We start from the raw sequence: 21,993 nt of genomic DNA, 5'->3' as shown, positions 1-21,993 counted from the left end.
CAACAAAAAAAGAATGCATTGGCTGAACCTAGTGCCACAACTACATATTTATAGCAGGTGTACAGCTTGGTCTTCATATGGATCCTGAACAACCAGAGTGGGGTCTATATCAAAATCCATTGCCTGTATGTGGGGTATGTTCTTCTAACTGGGCTGTTTTTTTTTTCTGGCCTCTGTGGGAGAAGAAGTGCCTAGTCCCACAGAAGAGAAGGGAAGAAGTGATGGGGGGAAGGATTGTGGGTGACTGGTGACCGGGAAGAGGGGCAATGAGTACGATGTAAAGTGAATAAATAAAAATTTTAAAAAATTAAAAATAAATAATACTAATGAAACTCATATCTGGTGTTATCATTTTTGTAAATTTTATATATTTAAAATAGAAATTTTTTTGAATTTTTAGAATTAATTCTGCCCACTTAGTTACTGAATATGATTCTGAGTTCACCATTATTCCCTGTATATTACATCATCTAGTAATTGCTTTTCTTCATCTGAAAGTATTTTTAGGAGTCATTGGAGATCAGCTCTTCATGTTTCAGTTTGTTTTGTTAATTGATGACAGTTCTTCTGTGTAGGCCTGGGTACTAGAGGTTTTCCATGGAAATCTCTGTCCAGGCAGGGTGGGAAGGCTCCAATGAGGGGAAATGAGTGCAGGCAGGGAGATGAAGTCTCTGCCACTATCCAGTAGGAATGTGGTGGGACCTCAGGTGGCTCTTTGGTAGGGAAGAAATCTTCCTACGTGATACATACAGCTCTTGGAACAAAAGGCTCAGACAAAGGAATAGTTCTCGCATACCTTTAATTCCCTGCATGGCTTTATATACAGTTCTGGGGGTAAGTTAGGGTTTGACAGCAGGCACCTCTCACTGGCTTGGACTGAGAGTTTTGAGGAAACCTTATTTGCATGTGGGAAGGCTTGGTGTTATTCCTAAGTGGCTGATAGCCATGCCTCTCCTGTGGGGGTTGTGGGGGCAATAACAGGAGCCAGGATCCAGAAGACATGAGAGAACTCCTAAGTGAATTATCACTACCTGGTTCAAGATCTAGCCTCAACTGATCAGAGTTACCAAGCCTGGTTTCCAGGCTGTTTGTGCATAGCCTGTTGCCCCACACTTCTGTGCACAGAAGATCTAGGTATAGAGTTTTATTTCCTAAACACTTTGACACACATCCCTTTCTTCTTTTATTACTGCTATTGATAGACTATTGGTATCTAACTATATTTACATTATGGATAACTTATGTAAACAGAAGAAAATTATCTTAGTAAATATTAAACTTCTATAACCTAAATTTGTGTGGATTTCATTTAATTTCCTACTTAATATTTGGAAAGCTGATATGTCTTTCTTCAACCATCACTGATGGTAGACAGCTGTAGAAATAAGATAATCACACAGAAAAGCTGTACTGGATCAACAGAGTCAAGGAAAGGCAGATAGCATATCTATATACTTCACATATAACAGCCATATAGATTTAGAAAAGTCTGATTATAGAGGAACAGAAATAAAGAAAGTAACTCTCCACAAAGGTTGGCATACTTATTCTCTTCCTTGGGTCAGAATCTGACCATATTAGAAAGATCTTTGCAGGACTGTTTAGTTAAATATTCAAAAAATGGGGTCACTAAATAACAGCAGGAGATTTGGGACACATTAGCAGTGTCAGGTATGGCTTCTTTCTCATAGAATGCACCTTAAATCCAATTTTTATAAAGACAATTGGTTTCTCCCATAACATTTTTACCACCAAATATGTATGTCACAGGTTTCACAGATGGTAATATGGTGTCATTGGTGATGACCAACTCATAGTACTTTCCAGTAACATGGACACTAGTCAGTAGGGGTGAAGCTTCTAGTTGGGAATGAGATTTTTCCATATTCAATGTTTTTTTTATTTTCTGTGTTACTGTTTGTTTTGATTTGTGTTTTTGGTTTGTTACTGTTTTGTTTTGCAGAAGTGATTTGGAGAGAGCAAGAAAATGAATCATGAAATTTGGTGGGTAGTGGGGAAGAAAAGAATTGGAAAGAGTTGTGGGAAGAGAATACAAAATGTCAAAACTGAAAAAAAAATGGCTTTTTAAAAAATTTAAAATGTATTTCAAATATTTCTGGGGAAAACAGGTAGTAAATTCCTATAATCTCAGCACTTTTGAGCCTAAGGGAGTTGGATCCTATATTTCAGAAATGAATTAACCTATGGTCTTAAATCTCATTAAGTGGCAGAAGACATCAGGAAAAATAAGCCAAGAAAAACCCAAGAGGATACCCTAATTTGTTATTTCTTAGACCAGCATCTCTAAGCTGGAAATAAGTCCTTCTAAAGCTATACACAAAGAAAAGGAGAGAAGTCATGAGATCAGAAGACAAAGTAGCCTGTTCCTAGAGAAGGTCCTGGGTTCCTACTGATTCCACGGACATTCAAGTAAGTCAGCACAGGGCTTGGACAGCTGTTCTAATTTGTATTTATTCCATGCATCTTTTACCTCTCCCTCTATTTAGAAGCAGTGGTAAAGAAAACTGAATATTCGGACCCAAGAGCTGCCTGGAAAATGACAAAAAGCTAGTGGGGCCCCCTTTATATCACAAGCAAAAGGGAAGCATTTTCTACTACTTCCTTTCATATCTGAAAATGGGAAAACCATCATCTTACTTTATAGGAAACGAGTTGAAAACACATAAGCTGCCTGGATGCAATCACTTCCCTCTCAGAGCACACTTGCAGATGAGAGGAAGGAATATAACAGTCCTGACAGCTGATATGACGTAGACCCCTGACACACTGAAGCAACTTAAAAAAAAAAACTGCTGTCAAGGACACTACATCTTACCTCAACTATAGTGAAGCATCTTCAGTCATTAAGCAGTCCAAAGTAAGCTGAGTTGGTCAGGCAGCTAGGATTTTTAGAACCTGAAGTAAGGATATGTCTCTCTATTAATGGATACATTGAGCCAATACACAAAATAGTTAAATGCAACTGCTAACATCAGAAGTTACGGAACCAGATTTCTTGGTCTCCTTTTCCCATTTTCTCTATTTTTTTTAATATTAGCAAGGATAAAAGGCTTTGAGAGCCTGAGGAGGAGAGATGGTGAGTCTAATCAATCATGGACATGTATGAAATTGTTGAAAGAACAAAATTTAGTAAACAAAAAAAAAGTATCATTTAATCCTAAAACATGAAAGACTGACTCAACTAGAACTGATGGAGATTCTGTGTTATAATCTAGACCAGGGTGCTTTCTCTCTTGGAGAAATCTTAACATGGGCATTTAGATTTTGTAAATGTTGCTGATTTTGGATGATGAAACTTCCCAAAAAGCCATCCAATGCAAAGAGATATTTGTTAAATATTTTCAAACCATTTAACTTTTAAGTTACTAACGGTCCATAGGGAGGGAAACTAATGAATGCTAAAGGACATAAGTCATGCTGAATGATAAGTAGAAGCCCAGTTATAAATAGATGATCACTCCTCTACCCCATATACATAATTAGAAACATAGAACCTTCTAAGTTGAAATGTGAAAAAAATTCATAACAGTATTTCTTGAAATCATTTTAGAGTTTCATATTCAAAGAATTTCTATTCAGCAATTAACTAAAATATTCAAATCCATTTTCTAAACAGTATACTAAACTGACACATGTTAGGATATTTCTTTGATCTTAAGAAAGCCTTAAACTTTCTGTAAAGATGTAGGTTTAGTATCCTGGGTAGGACTTTGTGAGGTGACTTTTTTTTTTTTGAGACAGGGTTTCTCTGTGTAGCTCTGGCTGTCTTTGGACACACTCTGTAGTCCAGGGTGGCCTCAAACTCAGAAATCTGCCTGCCTCTGCCTCCCAACTGCTGGAATTAAAAGCATGTACCACCACTGCCTGGCTGTGAGGTGACTTCTTAATGTTTATATTACCTATTCTTTACATAGATGGATCTTTGTAATGATGCAAGTAAGAAAGAGACAAAGATGAGGGCAGAGAGACAAACAGAGGGACAGACAGACAGACAGAGAGTGAAAGGGGCTGTAAATCAAGAAGTAAAACATTTTGGAAAAATCCCATGTTGTTAGAGTCATCCAGGGTAGCACAAAGTGTTATTGGATATGACAATTGGCAAACTGAGTTCATATTAACAAAATTTCACTAACCATTTGTTTTCTAAGCAAATAAAGATCACACAGAATGGAAGTCTGTAACTCCACCATGAGAAGTGGCTTCATCTTGATGGGTATTTTGGATGACAGTGGTTTTCCAGAACTGCTCTGTGCTACTATCACAGCCCTGTACTTTTTAGCTTTGACAAGCAATGGACTGCTGCTGCTGGTCATCACCATGGATGCCCAGCTCCACGTGCCCATGTACCTTCTGCTCTGGCAGCTCTCTCTCATGGACCTACTCCTCACATCAGTCATCACTCCAAAGGCCATACTAGATTTTCTTCTCAAAGACAACACTATCTCTTTTGGTGGATGTACCCTTCAGATGTTCCTGGCTTTGACACTTGGTACTGCAGAGGACCTCCTTCTGTCCTTTATGGCCTATGACAGGTATGTGGCCATTTGTCATCCTCTGAACTATACAATTCTAATGAGTCAGAAAGTCTGCTGTCTCATGATAGCCACTTCATGGAGTCTTGCATCTCTCAGTGCTCTAGGATATAGCATGTATACCATGCAATATCCTTTCTGCAAGTCCAGGCAGATCAGACATCTCTTCTGTGAGATTCCTCCCTTGCTAAAGCTGGCCTGTGCAGACACCTCCACATATGAACTCATGGTTTATCTGATGGGTGTGACCTTGCTCTTTCCAGCTCTTGCTGCCATCCTAGCCTCCTACTCACTAATTCTATTCACTGTGCTCCACATGCCCTCTAATGAGGGCAGGAAGAAAGCCCTTGTCACCTGCTCTTCCCATCTGACTGTGGTTGGGATGTGGTATGGGGGTGCTATCATCATGTATGTCTTGCCCAGTTCTTTCCACAGCCCCAAACAAGACAATATCAGCTCAGTTTTTTATACAATTTTCACTCCAGCTTTGAATCCCCTCATCTACAGCTTAAGGAATAAGGAGGTCACTGGAGCTTTGAGAAGAGAACTTGGGAAAATGTTGTCAGTACAGTCTACATTCTAGAAAGTTCTAATAGATGTCTTTCAAACTTCGGTTCTCCAAAAAATAAAAAAATAAAAAATTCTACTATGAATGAAATGCTACTGGCAAAACCAAGAGTAAAAGTGTGGTCTTTTGACAGATAGCTATGAGATACAACAAATATTTTTAATTACGTATTTATTTCATTTACATTTCCAATGCTATCCCAAAAGTCCCCTACTCACTCCCCCACCCACCCACTCCCACTTCTTAGCCCTGGCGTTCCCCTGTACTGAGGCAGATAAAGTTTGCACGATACAACAAATTTTTAAAGTACTCTTTGGATATTATGAGGTATTTTATAAAATCAAGTCCACCCTCTTTAAAATTATTTTCAATTGCTTTAAAAGTTATACATCATTTTCAAATATAAGAGCTTGTGTTAGACTTTCAAATTGGCTTTACCTTACCACCTCATCATGACCCCTAGATTTTAAGTCATCATTGGACCAATAACCAGAAAACATAGTTTCAAGTAGATAGCTTTCATATTAATTGGAAAAGGTTCTTAAGATTTGCTTAAATGCTAAACTAGCTACTCTTGGCCAAAAATGTAATATTACAGTGACTATTTTGCTTAAGAAGTTTGCATTGTGTTCATTCATTCTCTCTTCCCAAGCATCTGCATTCATAGATATTTCTCTGATTTAACAAAAGACCTTAAATTCTCCTCTCCTCTCCTCTCCTCTTCCCATCCTCTCTTTTATGCAATTTTCTTTTCATTCTTCTTTCTTTCCTTTTTTCCTTCTTTCTCATTTTTTTTTTCAGTAATTGGAACTGAACACTTATCATTCTAGTCTGTGAATAATAGAAGCAGATAGTATTTGTCCGTCTCTACTAACATATTAAAATGTCTCAACAGCCACAAAGAATCCATATCTTTACTATTGTTCTAGACATAAACATTTTACAATCTGTACATGTGTCAAAATATCCTATGGTATTCCATGTTCACATATTTTACAGCTTTTGTATTGAATTAAAACACTAGACAACACTTCCATCACTTCATGTTAATGAAAAGGAGCTTATATGACCAGTTGTTACACAGAGAATATATATATATATATATATATATATATATATATATATATATATATATATAATGTAGACATCTCATTAGCTAACATTGTCTTCATTAGAGGACATTAGTACCTTAAGTGGTAGTTATAAGAACATGGCATAAGTGTCAATAATGAAGTCCTTTTAGGACATTCATAACTTTCTAATATTTATCATCAGAAGCTATGGTGTCTTCAGACTCTGGAGACAGGTATCGAGAGTACTAATAGGAAGAAAGAAAATCTAGATCTAAACTCCAACAAAGACTTTAATCCTTCAAAATTACTTCCCTCTTAGTATTCAGAAAATCTAAATTGAGAGATTGGAGGGCAATGGAGCCCAAAAAATCTAGGGAATAGATGTCAGTTCTCATTAAAAGATAGATAAATTATTTACCTTGTGTCGTGAGAAGCCTAGCTACCAGACTACCTGTAGCTTCCTTTGGACCACTTGAAGGCAGGATGTTCCAATGTAGATAGGAAGGTAAGACGTGGTTAATTTCAGCAGTATTTAACTAATTTGCCTGCTAAGTTGCTAAAATGTCAGAAGTCTATCCATGTCAGTTGTCAGGGCTTTTCTATTCTATTCTTGAATCCACAGATGTGAACTGGAGTTGGAAAAGAGGAGAGTTAGACAACAGTCTTTGGGTAGCATCTTAAGGATCAAGAAGGTGCTTTCCTGGTGAGAATTGGTGGAAGCTGCATCTATTCTACAGGCCCAGGTTCACAGGAGCCACAAGAACCCACAGAACCTCTTGAGAAGATTTTGGTGTGCTGCTCTCTATAAAGTCATGACAAACGAAGCTAAACTACACAACATAAGGCAGACCAATACATGTGTGTTATTAGCAAAGAATCTTTCATCATATGTCCTTTCATGTGCTTGCTTTAGCAACACATCTATTCACCTGTGTCTGCTTTAGGAAAACATTCCTTACAATTCTGCCTTAGTAAAACATCATTTCACCTGTTTCTACTTCAGTAAAACATTCCTTCCTCTGTTTACCCCACAAACCACCATCTGACACAACTGACTTCCAAAGAACCCAGAAGTTTCCAATTCATTTCCCCTTCTTTCATTTTCCTTTTCTTACTTTTTTATTTTGCTACCTCTAAACTATTAAAAGCTTTATTTTTTAAGTTTCAGAATAATTTTCATTGCTTAATGTCAGCGTATTTCTTTTTTATATTTGAAATTATTGTTTGATCACATTTCTTTTTTCCCCTTCCTTTCCTTCAAACTCTCTCATATATCCATCCCCACTGTCCTGCAAATTCATGCTTCTTCACTAATTGTTATTACACACATATATCTATATGCATATACATATAGATTGCTTGTATATAAATTTAGATTGTTAAATAGAACCCATCCAGTTTACATGTTACTCCCTAAAAGCATACATATAAGTTCAGCAAAAAAAAAATCTTTAATGCATACATAAGCAAGAGACCTTTAGGGTTTAAAAACACCAAAAAAAAATTTTAAAAATTTTAAAAAGCAATCCCAGACAAAACTTTGGAATCAATGCCTAACACAGCTCAGATGGGACGGTCAAGATTCTGAGACTAGATTGGCCATGGACCTAGAGGAAAACTCAATACTATTGTTTTGTTAAAAGAACATTCCAATAAAATAATTACTAATGGCATTCTAGTACATTCATAGATTAGTATCTTGCTCAGCCATCATCTGAGAGATTTTCTTCTATAACAGGCAGGAACAAATAGACCCACAACTAGACAAAGTGTAGAGAGTGTGAGTCCTAAATGGGACTCCATCAAATCATTTGCCCCCATCAAACCATTCCCCCTCAGTCCTCATGGAACTCTGTAGAAGAGGAGGTGAAAATATTATAAAAGCCAATGATCATGGAAGAAACCAGAAAAACAAGGCCTTCAGACACAACAGGACTGACACACATAGGAATTTACAGACTGCGTCAGCAAGCACCGAGCCTCCACAGATAAAAGCCAGATGAAGTCCCAGCACTGACAATAGACACAAGCCTCATCACTACCCAGAAACTATCTCCAATTGGTAATCTGTTGCAGGGCAAAAAAAACCCTACTTTTCTCTAATAGAGTTTCACTGTGTATACAAACCACACTTAATGGAAGGCTCCATGCTCAGTAATTGGTGACCAATATAAAACAGACTTGACTGTATTTTTTGGAGGTTTAATTCTCTCATAATTCTATTATTATTATTATTATTACTAATTATTACCCTTGTCCCTCTCTTTTCATTCCCACTTGATTTCATTTCTGCTATTTAATCCCCCGATTTGCTATTTAATTCTCCCAAGATTCCTTGCGTTATTTTTTGTTATTTATTATATATTGAAAAGAGTTAAACTTTTTAAGAAAAGGTACATAGAAAAAGAATCCAAAATGAAATCTAACCCAATCACACCACTGGAAGATTTGCCTGGCTAAAAAGATGGACAGTTCAGATTCTGTATCCTCCATTTCTAGAAATCCTCACTAGAGTGATCACCCTCATAGATTAGAGGTAGTATCCACGCCACTGCCCCCACCAAATACTCTCTAATTCTAGCTATTTTTCCCTACACTCTGTTCCTTCCCCTGAAAATCTGATCTCTTCTGTTTCCTTCTCCACCCATCCCCAGTCCACCTGCAAAATCTATTCTATTTCCCCTCACCAGAGAGGTTCATGCATCCCTCCTCTTTATGTAACCTCAGTGGGTCTGTGAGTTCTAGCTTGATTATCACTTACTTAACAGCTAATATCCACTTGCAATGGTTATTCCTGGTTGTCACTTGACTACATCTGGAATGAACTATGATCCAGAAATGGAAGGCACACCTGTGATCCAGACCTTGAGTATGGAAGACAAAGGCTTCTGACCCAGATCTTGACATGAGATGGCACACGCTTTTGATCCAGATCTTGAGGCATAGTGGCCTTGAAAGGCTTAGGACCAGGCAAGGTAACATGCTCCTGTAGCATGTAATTATCAAAAAGCAATCCACACTAAAACCAGCTAAAGATAAAGGCGGTATCAGCAGTCTTGCCCACCACCATGTTTCCTGAGGCTAGCCTGCTGCCAGGCCACCCTGATCTTCACAGGCCAAAGGGCCCCCGTGGCTAGCTGGCAGAAAGTCAGGCTGCTGCTCCCACAATTCCCTATAACCCAGTATAATGAAAACTCCAGGAGCTTGTAATTTATCAGCCAGATTTATAACAGTAAATCTTCCACTCTCAAAATGCCCACACAAAGAACTTAAAACTCAATTGATATAAATACAAGTTACACACCTAGATGGGGCACATGCACCCTATATTACTGTATTGTCCTTCTATAATATCCATAGCTACCAGTGACTCTTTAGGCCATGTGGATCTAGTTGGTCTTCTTCTCCTATAGGTTCCATCTTGTCTCATTTCTGTCTTACCCCCTTTCTGTCTCTCTATCCCCTCTCTAAAACTTTCAGCTCTACCTTCTTTCTCCACTGCCCAATAAAGCCAATAAGGGCTTTACCCTTATCTGATTAATTAAGATTTCACTTGCCCCCACCTGCATACAGGCAGCAATCCACACACTCCCTGAAGACTGAGACAGGCAAATCTCCAAGTTCAAGGCCAGCCTGGGACAAAGTTCCAAATCCAGACATGGCAGTACATACCTTTAATCTGGGCCACACCTTCTGCTGGAGGCCTACATAAGGACAATGGAAGAAGAGTCACTCTTCTTCACCTGCTTGCACAGAACTTGCCAGCACACCTGTCAGAACCTACTTCTTCAGAATTCCAGCTTATACAGAAGACCACATGAAACAACTAGCCTCGTGCGAATGAGCACCTGCTAGATTCTTGGACTTCCCATCACTGTTGTCTATTGTTCAGTTAGTTGGACTGAAGACTCTAAGTAATTGCAATAAACTATCTTAATGTATAGAAACATTCCATAAGTTCTGTGACTCTAGAGAACCCTGACTAATACAGTACTTATAGTGAATACATACTATGTTTGTCTTTCTAGATCTGGGTTACCTCAGTCAGGAAGATTTTTGTAGTTACATGGGAAGGTTAAATGCAGATTAAAGAAAAAGAAACCTGGATGTCAACACAGTCACAAAACCCTGGACTTAAAATCCGTCCTGCCTATAAGATATCCTGGGACAGTAGTAATGCATAACTTGTGGGAGTGGCCAATCAAGATCTGATTTAACTTGAGGCCCACACCATAAGAGCAAGCCCATGTAGTACACTGCCTGAATGCCCAGGAACTAGAACAGTCCCATGATAAAGAGACTAGGATTTAGGGGTGAAGGCTCCATGTAAGCACCAATTCAGCCCCTCTACATTTAATGTGTTGTGTGGATGGTGTCCTTGGCAATGGGGTCCCCATTGTTCACTTTTCAGAGAGTAACACTCTGACACAGCATCAACCTGGGTCCTTAAGGGATCTCCATGGGACACCATGGAGACTGTAACTGCAGTGTCAGCAAACAAGGACCTCTGTATGTTATGGTTGTTTGTTTGAGAGTAGGGTTCCTGACAGTTTGAGCAGGTGTACCTCTGACTCTTTTGCCTGTTCTTGGGACCATTTTCCTCCTAATGGGTTGCCTTGCCCAGCCTCGATATGAGAGCTTCTGCATAGTCTTAATGTATCTTGTTTTGTTGTGTTTGCAGTCACATGGAGGCCTACTCCTTTTTGAAGGGAAACAGAGGGAGGAGAAGTAGATCTGGGGAGATGGGAAGGAATTAGGAGAGGAAGGAGAAGGTACTGGTTGCAGTGTATTATGTGAGAGACCAATCTATTTTCATTTTTTAAAAAGAATTTAAAATGGATGAATAGCATATAATCTAGAAATATTTACAGGAAATTCATCTCTCTACATATCAATTCTACTTTACAATAGTGATCATAATAATTCACTTTTAAAAAAATACAATAAAATGACTTAATATTTTGATTATTTTACTATTTATCTATATAAAATCTGTCATGGTTTAGCACAATTAACCAGGCTATAATCTAAATAATGGTATTATTAGTGTTATTACTGAAAACATCATGAGGTCTGACTTCTCAGGCTTATAGTAATCAACATTTCAAAAGATCAGGAAAGTGAGGCACAGAAATAACTTCATGCCTGAAGACCCAGACAACATAAAAGGAATCTGATTGCAAAATCAAGGGCAACGGTCCCCCTCTTTATCAGTATTCTAAAATACTCCATTCTATGAATTAATAAGATTCACCAAATTTTACATGACAAACATGGTTTAATTATCATTTATATTTAAATTCAGTAACATGCAAGTACATTGCAAAAAGAAAACATATAGTTGAGTTTTTTAAATTAATTACTGATTTTTCCTACTTTTCACAAAGAACTTATCTAGTAGTTTTAGTTATTCTACTATATTTATCTTGAGAGATTAATTTTTATGACCCAGGTAAACATTAAAAATAATTTCTAAGCATTCTCATCAACAATACTAATATTTTAATAAGCCAAAGTACCTTGGAGCTTCTACGAGTTAAAGCTCTCATCTTTATTTTAACTCTCCTCATGCAAATGATGTAATTTATTGAAGTCTACTTAAGGTAGAGAATAAATAGAATATTCTCTAATTGCTTTCCTGTGCTCATAGACACAAACATACACCCAATTTATGAAAACATCCTCTTTGTGATTATTTTCATGTTTCTAAATACATCTCTACATCTGTAAGGATACATTTTAAAAATAATGCAAACAATATATACAATAGATGTTTCTTGATATTACTGTTTTTCTAGTAGTCTTGCTTAACTCTAGATATTTTCTTCAAATTTCCTTATTCTTCTGAATATAGTTATATTTATGTCTATTTCTTGACATATGACTTTCTACTATGTCAACATAAATATTTCCATCTGTGTCACCCAGGCGCATGTTGTCCTCAGATAGAAATGAAAATGCAATCACACACACATGCATACATACACACACACACACACACACACACACACAATTTCCTCACCAACTGCATTTTTTTCAAAGAAGTATAAACCATCTTCATTGCATCCTTCTCTCTATTAATAATTAAGAATGCACATCAAGTGATGCTACATGAGTTTGAAATGGACAGTGAATCCTGACCTTATCTACTTGGTAATGTGTTAGTATAGTGTCCTGCTATAAAGTGAACATATGATATATTTCTTCAAAGCTTTTTATTCTCTATCCCTCTTTCTGATGTGGGGCTTTCTAAGACTACAGTGATGTGTGCCAGGTAAGTCAGCTCACAGTTTCTACTCACAATAGTTGCAGAGAAGAAAACGAAACTTTAGCATGTATATCCCCTCAGACATTAAAGATGGGGCTGATATCAAATAGCTTGGAAAAGAAATAATGAAAATCTTATCATGATCCCTTCCTAGAGAGTAGGGTGTGCTGGCACAATATACCTTCCCAGAACCCTTATTAAAGCTCCAGTGACCTCTTTATTCCTCAGGCTGTAGATGAGTGGGTTCAGGGCTGGGGTAACTATTGTGTAAAACACAGAAATGATATTGTCTTGTCTAGGGCTGTGAAAGGAACTGGGCAGTACATACATGAATGTGGCAGCCCCATAGAACATTCCAACTACAATCAAGTGTGAAGAACACGTGACAAGGGCTTTCTTCCTGCCCTCATTTGAGGGCATATGGAGCACAGTGAACAAAATTAATGAGTAGGAGGCCAGGATGGCAGCAAGAGGAGGAATGAGGAAAGTCACACCCATCACATAAACCATGAGTTCATACTTGGAGGTGTCTTCACAGGCCAGCTTCAGCAGTGGAGGGATCTCACAGAGCAAGTGTCTGATATTCCGGGATTTGCAATAGGAATACTGCATGGTATAGGTGGTATATCCTAGGGCCATCAGAGATGCTAAGATCCATGATGTGGCCACCATGAGCCAGCAGATGCTTGGCCTCATGAAGATCATGTAGTTCAGGGGATGACAAATGGCCACATACCTGTCATAGGCCATGAAGGCCAGAAGGAGGTCTTCTGCACCACCCAGTGTCAGTGCCAGGAACATCTGGAGGGAACAGCCCTCAAATGAGATGGTATTGTCTCTGAGCAGAAAGTCTATGACAGCCTTGGGAGTGACAACTGAAGTAAAGAGGAGATCCATGAGAGACAGCTGACCAAGCAGGAAGTACATGGGTACATGAAGACGGGCATCCATGGTGATGACCAGGATCAGCAGTCCATTGCTTATCAGAGCCAATGTGTACAGAGCTGTGAATGTGGCACAAAGCAGTTCAGGAGAGCCACTGTCATCCAGAATCCCCACTAAGTTGAAATCAGTTCCCAAGGTGGAGTTCCAAGGCTCCATTATATATATGGTCTCTTTAGTTGCCTAGAAACAGATTTTTGGTGGAAACCTTTCTAAGGGAGTTCAAACCACCTTAGAACTACCGCAGATCACTGTGGAATGCTCAACAGGAGTCCTGTATAATGAATTTTTCCTTCATTAGCTAAGTTAGTTGTCTGGTTTCTGAATATCAGAAAAATTTTATTCAATGTTGGCACACATATAATATGAATAATATGGATTAAAATTTTTTGAGAATTGAAAATTATAATTTTAATGTATCAATATAATACTCATAAACAAATATCTATGTAAATAAATGTAAACATTTCTATCTCTACATTCACAAATACATACACAGATACTGACTTTACTTGTTTCTTGTCAAAGTCTACTTCTGATTACCATTTGTATTTTTAAGTTTTATTCATAAAGAAACTTTGAAATTTTATTCCATTGACCTGAGATCTTAATCTATTAGCTTTCATTTACTCTTCAAATACCTCCCTCTACTAACTGAGCATACTGGTCACTGGGGGCTTGTGCATACTCCTCTTTGAGGGCAGTGGCAATTCTAAAATGATGGAAATCAAAGGTGATTTTATCTTAAAGATAAATTAGTAAGATTAGAACAAAAGCATTTGCTCATTTGAAGAAGACAATGCATTTGGAAAGAGGAGGCAGAAACACAGAAACAGCAATTGGAAGATTTTCTCTTTCTATGTGATCAATGGAGTGAGTTACCAAGGAGGTACCAAGGAAAGATTCCAAACTATAACATTACCTGGGATGCAGAGCATCAATGTGGGCATGAAAAATGGTTTCCCATCCTCACAAATCTTAGAAGTACAAGGAAGGAAAACTGCCAATCTCTGAATTCATATTAAATTGCTGTTTGAAGAAATTGAGAAAGAAATGACATGAAGCATGTGTATGTGCATGTATATGTGTGTGTCTGAAAAAGCATTGATTGTACATGTTTCATAGTTGTACAGTAGGAAACAGTCCAGATAAAAGGAAGATTCACACCACACATGTTCTCAACTTTAACTTTTTTATATCATTGTTCCTGTACTCTGAGTTTTTCTTCATTTTTATCTCAGATCATGTCTTATGAATAATACAAGTCCTAAAAACCTGACATTGCAAGTCCATGTGATCCACTTTCTTTCATTCACACAGTCAAAATGAACTCCAGTGCACGAGGAACTGCACTTGATCTAGGGTACTTACACAGGTCTTACCTCAGAAACATTGTCTGGAAGAGCGTGTTTGCCTATTAAAATAAGAAAGGAGACAATGAAGAGTCCTGTTGCTCTTCCAGAACACCCAAGTTTAGACCCCAGCACCCACATCAGACAGCTCCAGACCACCTGAAATTCGAATTACAGGAGTTATAACACCCTCTTCCAGCCTCCACAAAGACATACACACATTCAACACACACACACACACACACACACACACACACACACACACACACATAGATCAGCTTAGCTCTTCCTTACAGGAAGAGCTTTAGCATAGGGTGATATAAACATGGAAACACCACCATATTTTGTGGAAATGGTCAGAAAGCTAAGGAAGATAAAGCTACAATTTTGGAAACACTTTTGCATAAGTGTCTGTATCAGTGCTCAGTGTTGTCATTTTTAAAAATTAATTACAGCCTGGCAGTGGTGGCACGTGCCTTTAATCCCACTTGGGGGGCAGAGGCAGGCTGATGTCTGAGTTCAAGGCCAGCCCGGTCTACAGAGTGAGTTCCAGAACAGCCAAGGCTACACAGAGAAACCCTGTCTCAAAAAAACCCAAAAAGACCAAAAAAACCAAAAACAACAAAAAAAATTAATTTCAATTAGCTTCTCTGTGTCACTTTTAGTGTCAAGCAGGCATGTGAAGAACTTCAAAATAACATTAGATAGTCCTGTTTGGGGGTCCTATTCATTCTGGTCCATATCAGGCTCTAGAAGTCCAGGAATATCCAGGTAAAGCAAAAGTTAGCACTGACAATTTTATCAGAAGTCCAGTCTGAGGAATTCTCATAACTTAGTTGTGGCCAGAGGGTAGAATAATTTCAAGTGTTTATGAATGTAAGAACAATTGTGCTCTGAAGACAGAGGCACTAGGGAATCTCAGAGAGAGCAGTGTGCTTTGGATGCTGTTTCTCAAAGCTCTTGAGCCATTCATATTGCCTAAATCAGAAACAGAGCCCTTACCTCCAACACCAAAACGCACAGATTCCAGACAATACCAAGTGTTGTGAGGTTCCTTCCAGAGCTGAAGAAGTTCACAGAGTTGGATGTGTTTCTTGCAGCATCTGTCATTAAGGTTGTAAATCCTATGATCCTGCAGTTACTGCCTCTGCTAGTCCTTCCTCTCTACAAAGGATATGGGTGTAAGCTGAGATTTAGTGGAGAATCCAGGGAAAGAGACTGAATCCCTCAACATGATTCTCATCTACCATCATAATTAGAAGTCATTTCTGAGCACTGCATTAAGACATTGGCTCAGGAGGACAAACATTCAATATCCATATCTATTTGTGAAATGCAAGTCAAAACTACAGTGAGATTCCATCAAGCTACCCCCATATCATTAGTCATCATTTTATTGGTTGTCATTAATAAAGCAAACATCGATTTTGATATATTTTACTCCATAAACTGACTTTAATATCTCCTTTCCTGCAAGGGTTTGTTATATAAAATAAGCCCAGGAGGGATTAGGAGAGAGACAGATAGGCAAGGCTGTTCAAAGAAGACCAACTGCTGCCTAGCCTCATTGTCCCAGGGGCAGCAGTGAACACTATTCTTGTCCTGAGGGAGATTTCACTGTCTTCATCCCAAGCGGCATGACCTTCCTGAGATATGCTACCCATGGAAAGTAGATTTAATGATTCCTCCTAGGCAAATCCCTCTTGCCAGGCACTTCTGCAAACTTCACCCTTTAAATTGGCATTGGGGTCTGAACACCTTCTGTCCCACTTGGCTTTTCTCGGGAGCTCCCTGAATAAAGACACTGTTCTGGAAACTGTCATGAGCATCAAGAGATCACTGTATAGACTCTGTCTATAACAAAAGTGTTTTACTCGGTCTGTGAGGACTCCCTTCTCTACTTTATCCTGGGATTCATTTTTTTATTATTTTTATTAGGTTTTTCCTCAATTACATTTCCAATGCTATCCCAAAAGTCCCCCATACCCTCCCCCCAACCCCCCTACCCACCCACTCCCACTTTTTGGCCCTGGCGTTCCACTGTACTGGGGCATATAAGGTTTGCATGTCCAATGGGCCTCTCTTTCCATTGATGGCCTATTAGGCCATCTTTTGATACATATGCAGCTAGATTCAAGAGCTCCGGGGTACTGGTTACTTCATAATGTTGTTCCACCTATAGGGATGCATATCCCTTTAGCTCCTTGGATAGTTTCTCTAGCTCCTTCATTGGGGGCCCTGTGATCCATCCAATAGCTGACTGTGAGCATCCACTTATGTGTTTGCTAGGACTCGGCATAGTCTCACAAGAGACAGCTATAACAGGGTCCTTTCAGGAAAATCTTGCTAGTGTATGCAATGGTGTCAGCATTTGGAGGCTGATTATGGGATGGATCTCTGGATATGGAAGTCTCTAGATGGTCCATCCTTTTGTCTCAGCTCCAAACTTTGTCTCTGTAACTACTTCCATGGGTGATTTGTTCCCAATTCTAGAAAGGGGCAAAGTGTCCACACTTCATGTGTTTTGCATATTGTTTCTTATATCTCAGGTATACTAAGTTTCTGGGCTAATATCCACTTATCAGTGAGTACATATCATTTGAGTTCTTTTGTGATTGGGTTACCTCACTCAGGATGATGCCCTCCAGGTCCAACCATTTGCCTAGCAATTTCATAAATTCATTCTTTTAAATACCTGAGTAGTACTACATTGTGTAAATGTTCTTGAATTCGGTTAGTGAGAATTTTATTGAGTATTTTTGCATCGATACTCATAAGGGAAATTGGTCTGAAGTTCTCTATCTTTGTTGGGTCTTTCTGTGGTTTAGGTATCAGAGTAATTGTGGCTTCATAGAATGAGTTGGGTAGAGTACCTTCTGCTTCTATTTTGTGGATTAATTTGTGAAGAACTGGAATTAGAACTTCTTTGAATGTCTGAGAGAATTCTGCACTAAACCCATCTGGTCCTGGGCTTTTTTTGGTTGGGAGACTATTAATGACTGCTTCTATTTCTTTAGGGGATATAGGACTTTTTAGATCATTAACCTGACCCTGATTTAACTTTGGTACCTGGTATCTGTCTAGAAACTTGTCCATTTCATCCAGGTTCTCCAGTTTTGTTGAATATAGCCTTTTGTAGAAGGATCTGATGGTGTTTTGGATTTCTTCAGGATCTCTTGTTATGTCTCCCTTTTCATTTCTAATTTTCTTAATTAGAATGCTGTTCCTGTGTCCTCTAGTGTGTCTGGCTAAGGGTTTGTCTATCCTGTTGATTTTCTCAAAGAACCTGCTCCTCATTTGGTTGATTCTTTGAATAGTTCTTCTTGTTTCCACTTGGTTGATTTCGCCCCTGAGTTTGATTATTTCCTGACGTCTACTCCACTTTGGTGAATTTTCTTCCTTTTTTTCTAGAGCTTTTAGGTGTGTTGTCAAGCTGCTTGTATGTGCTCTCTCTAGTTTCTTTTTGGGGGCACTCAGAGCTATGAGTTTTCCTCTTAGAAATGCTTTCATTGTGTCCCATAAGTTTGGGTATGTTGTGGCTTCATTTTCATTAAACTCTAAAAAGTCCTTAATTTCTTTCTTTATTTCTTCCTTGACCAAGGTATCATTGAGAAGAGTGTTGTTCAGTTTCCACATGAATGTTGGCTTTCTATTATTTATGTTATTATTGAAGATCAACCTTAGTCCATGGTGATCTGATAGGACGCATGGGACATTTTCAATATTTTTGTATCTGTTGAAGCCTGTTTTGTGACCAATTATATGGTCAATTTTGGAGAAGGTACCATGAGGTGCTGAGAAGAAGGTATATCCTTTTGTTTTAGGATAAAATATTCTGTAGATATCTGTTAAGTCCATTTGTTTCATAACATCTGTTAGTTTCACTGTGTCCCTGTTTAGTTTCTGTTTCCATGATCTACTGATATATTCTTAATGATTATTTTTTCCTTCCTTACTGGCTAGTTTTGTGTCAACTTGACACAGCTGGAGTTATCAGTTGAGGAAATGCCTTCATGAGATTCAACTGTAAGGCATTTTCTCAATTAGTGATCAAGGGGGAAAGGCCCCTTGTGGGTGGTGGCATCTCTGGACTGGTAGTCTTGGTTCTATAAGAGAGCAGGCTGAGCAAGCCAGGGGAGGCAAGCCAATAAAGAACATCCCTCCATGGCCTCTGCATCACCTCCTGCTTCTTGAACTGCTTGAGTTCCAGTCCTGACTTCTTTGGTGATGAACAGCAGCATGGAAGTGTAAGCCAAGTAAACCCTTTCCTCCCCAACTTGCTTCTTGGTCATGATGTTTTTGCAGGAATAGAAACCCTGACTAAGACACCTTCTGTGATTATTAGATTCTGTCTGTACCATGTCTGCTCCATGCCTAATGTTTCTTTCTCACTGGAATGCCTTCCATATCATTATGCCTAGGTTTATAACAGTCACTAAGCTCTGTCAGTCTTATGGAGGATATTTTTGGGTTTTGTTTATGTTTGGTTTTGTTTGCTTTGTTTTTGTTGTTGTGTGTGTGTGAGTAAAGTTTATTTTCTTTGTGCAAATTTTCCTTTTATATATTTCTCGGCTTTTTAAAAAATTATATAATATATTTTGGTCACATTCTTTCTCTTCCCCCAACTCCTCTCAGATACTCAGACTCTTCCCAGTTTCCTACCTATCCAATTTTATGTTCTCTCTCTGCTCTGTTCCCTATCTCTTTTACACACAAACACACACACCACCATCACCACTGCTGCCGCCACCACCACCAACACCACCACCACCACTACCAGCATCATCACCTCTATCAGGAGAAAGAGCTGCAGCAGCAACAACAACAACAACCCAAAATTTAAAGCAACAAACAAAGGAAAGCAAAGCAACACACCAAAACATGGCATCTGCTTAATGCTGGCATATTACTACTGAGCACAGTGCTTTCCTTGAAGTATGATTAATATACTCAAGGTGACTTCACTGAGGAAAGCTGATTATTTTTTGTTCTCTCAGCATGTATTGATTGAAAATGACTTATTGGTTAGGTTTTGAACTTTCTACCTACTTCCCATTCCCTGATATATTTTTTTTTATTTTAACCTGTGCATCTTCTATGCTTGATGTCACAGTCTGTGAGTTCAGTTAGTGATACTGTGTGCATTCATCCTCTTGTACTCTTTGAAATATCCTACAACCTGTCTCTCACAACTTTTCTACTTCCTCTCCTGCCTAGAAAAACTATATTGTTATAGTTCTCAGGCCCACTTAGGTTTCCATTTATGAATAATTTACATATTTATTTACAAAAAAATTGCTATGAATGAATTGGGTTTAATCTGACAAACTTGTTCCATACTTCATTTAGACCTGCTCTTTTTCTCTCTGAGTCTCCTACTCAACTGCACCTGTATTCAAATAGCATACATAGGTTTTCTTCATTTACAACTATCTATCAATGGCTAACCTTTTCTAGGATTTAAATATTATTGACTTCCTAAAAATTTTGCTCCTTTACAATAATTTCTGCCTAAAACTTTTCTCCATTGTCCTTGATTATAATTATAAAAATCTATATGGATTCTGATTTGCCCCAGCATCAAACCTTACAACCTTGTCCCTTTCAGTCATTGGCACAGTATTTTCAACCTCTAAGTTAGTAAAAGAAACATCACAAAATGAATTTCATCCACTTTCTTCTCCACTAATTATCTATTCACATTAACTCAATCTGTTTTCTTTTTTCTCTTTCTAATTTTGTTATTTTGATAAATTCATGCATAAATGTATAGTATTCTTAGTACCATTACCCCAGAATTCTCCTCACTCCTACTCTTAGGATCCCCCAACAAGTCCTTTCCTCATATCTAAGGCTTTTTGTTTTGCTTGTGATTGTGTTGGTTAAATAGGTATGGCTTTCATGTATTTTAATTCTTGGCCATAGGGATTGGCACCATTAGGAGGTGTGGCCTTGTTGAAGTAGGTGTGGCCTTGTTGGAATAGATTTGGCTTTGTTAGAGGATGTGTGCTAGTATGGAGGAGGGCTTTGAGGTCCTAAATTCTTAAGTTATGCCCAGTGAAACAATCCAGTCTTCTTCTGCTGCCTCTGGATCAAGATGTGGAACTATTGGCTCCATTTCCAGCACCATGTTTCCTACCATAATGACAATGGAATAAGCCTCTGAAAAAGTAAACCAACCCCAATGAAATGTTTTTCCTTTATAATATCTGCAGATACCATGCATGGGGGTATGGGAGGGAATCTCTGCAAACTCCCAGAGTACACAGGATGAGGGAGTCAGTGTGGATGATCTTAGCCAAGATGCTTAACAATTGGGATATGAAACCTGAAGAGGCTACCTCCTGTAGCCAGACAGGACCCCCAGCAGAAGGATAAGGACACTAATCCACCGATAAAATTTTGAACTCAAAATTTGTCCTATCTAAAAGAAATGCAGGAGCAAAGATGGAATAGAGACTGAAGGACTGGCCAACCAAAAACCAGCCCAACTTGAAACACATCCTATGGGCAAGCACCATTCCTGACACTATTAATGATACTCTATTATGTTTGCAGACATGGGCTGAGTATAACTGTCCTCTGAGAGACAGATACAGATACCCAAATCCAAACAGTGGGCATAGGTCGGGGACCCTTATGGAAGAGCTGGGGGAAGGATTAAAATATTTCCTGAATTAGGAAAAATCTAGAAATATCTACAATACAATTGTTATAATAATGAAAAATGTATCTGAGTATGTGTATGTATAGTCGCCAAAGAGACTAATACACCAGTTTCCTAGTTGGAAAGTATTAACATTTATTTAAAGATGCTAAATTTTGGGAAATAATCTATAGAATCAAAATAGCCACCTTCAAAATGTATGAGCCTTTTTAAAAATGGATTTTGACATCCTAGAAAATTAAAAGACTGAATGATTAAATGAATGGATCTGGAGGATATAATCCTGAGTGAAGTAACCCAATCACAGAAGAGCACACATGCTATGCACGTACTGGTAAGTGGATATTAACCCAGAAGCTTGGAATACCCAAGATACAATTTGCAAAACACATGAAACTAAAGAAGAAGGAAGACCAAAGTGTGGATACTTCATTCCTTCCTAGAATGGGGAGCAAAATACCCATGGAAGGAGTTATGGAGACGAAGTTCCGAGCTGAGATGGAAGGAAGGACCATCCAGAGACTGCCCCACTCGGAGATCCATCCCATAAACAACCACGAAACCCATACA

At 38.4% G+C, this 21,993-nt stretch overlaps 2 protein-coding genes across 2 annotated transcripts; one reads left to right on the top strand and one right to left on the bottom strand.

Annotated features, from left to right (window-relative positions):
- The first annotated feature begins 2,342 nt into the window (after positions 1 to 2,342).
- Positions 2,343 to 5,136, top strand: LOC110298927 (olfactory receptor 2AG1-like). Its single transcript, XM_021168470.2, has 2 exons — positions 2,343 to 2,430; positions 4,170 to 5,136. The coding sequence occupies exon 2, from the start codon at positions 4,189 to 4,191 to the stop codon at positions 5,134 to 5,136; it is 948 nt and encodes a 315-aa protein (XP_021024129.1). The 5' UTR covers positions 2,343 to 2,430; positions 4,170 to 4,188.
- A 7,235-nt stretch (positions 5,137 to 12,371) lies between these two features.
- Positions 12,372 to 13,750, bottom strand: LOC110298908 (olfactory receptor 2AG1-like). Its single transcript, XM_021168446.2, has one exon. It carries the CDS (start codon positions 13,561 to 13,563, stop codon positions 12,613 to 12,615), a length of 951 nt encoding a protein of 316 aa, XP_021024105.1. The 5' UTR covers positions 13,564 to 13,750; the 3' UTR covers positions 12,372 to 12,612.
- Positions 13,751 to 21,993: the final 8,243 nt, after the last annotated feature.

The sequence above is a fragment of the Mus caroli genome, unplaced genomic scaffold (assembly GCF_978045245.1).
Source record: "Mus caroli unplaced genomic scaffold, Mus_caroli_1 scaffold_8, whole genome shotgun sequence".
Taxonomy (NCBI): Eukaryota; Metazoa; Chordata; class Mammalia; order Rodentia; family Muridae; genus Mus; species Mus caroli.
This window is presented reverse-complemented; position numbering and strand designations above follow the sequence as displayed.

Coding starts and splice junctions, on each gene's coding strand:
- LOC110298927 (XM_021168470.2), top strand. CDS start 4,189: ATGGAAGTCTGTAACTCCACCATGAGAAGTGGCTTCATCTTGATGGGT.
- LOC110298908 (XM_021168446.2), bottom strand. CDS start 13,563: ATGGAGCCTTGGAACTCCACCTTGGGAACTGATTTCAACTTAGTGGGG.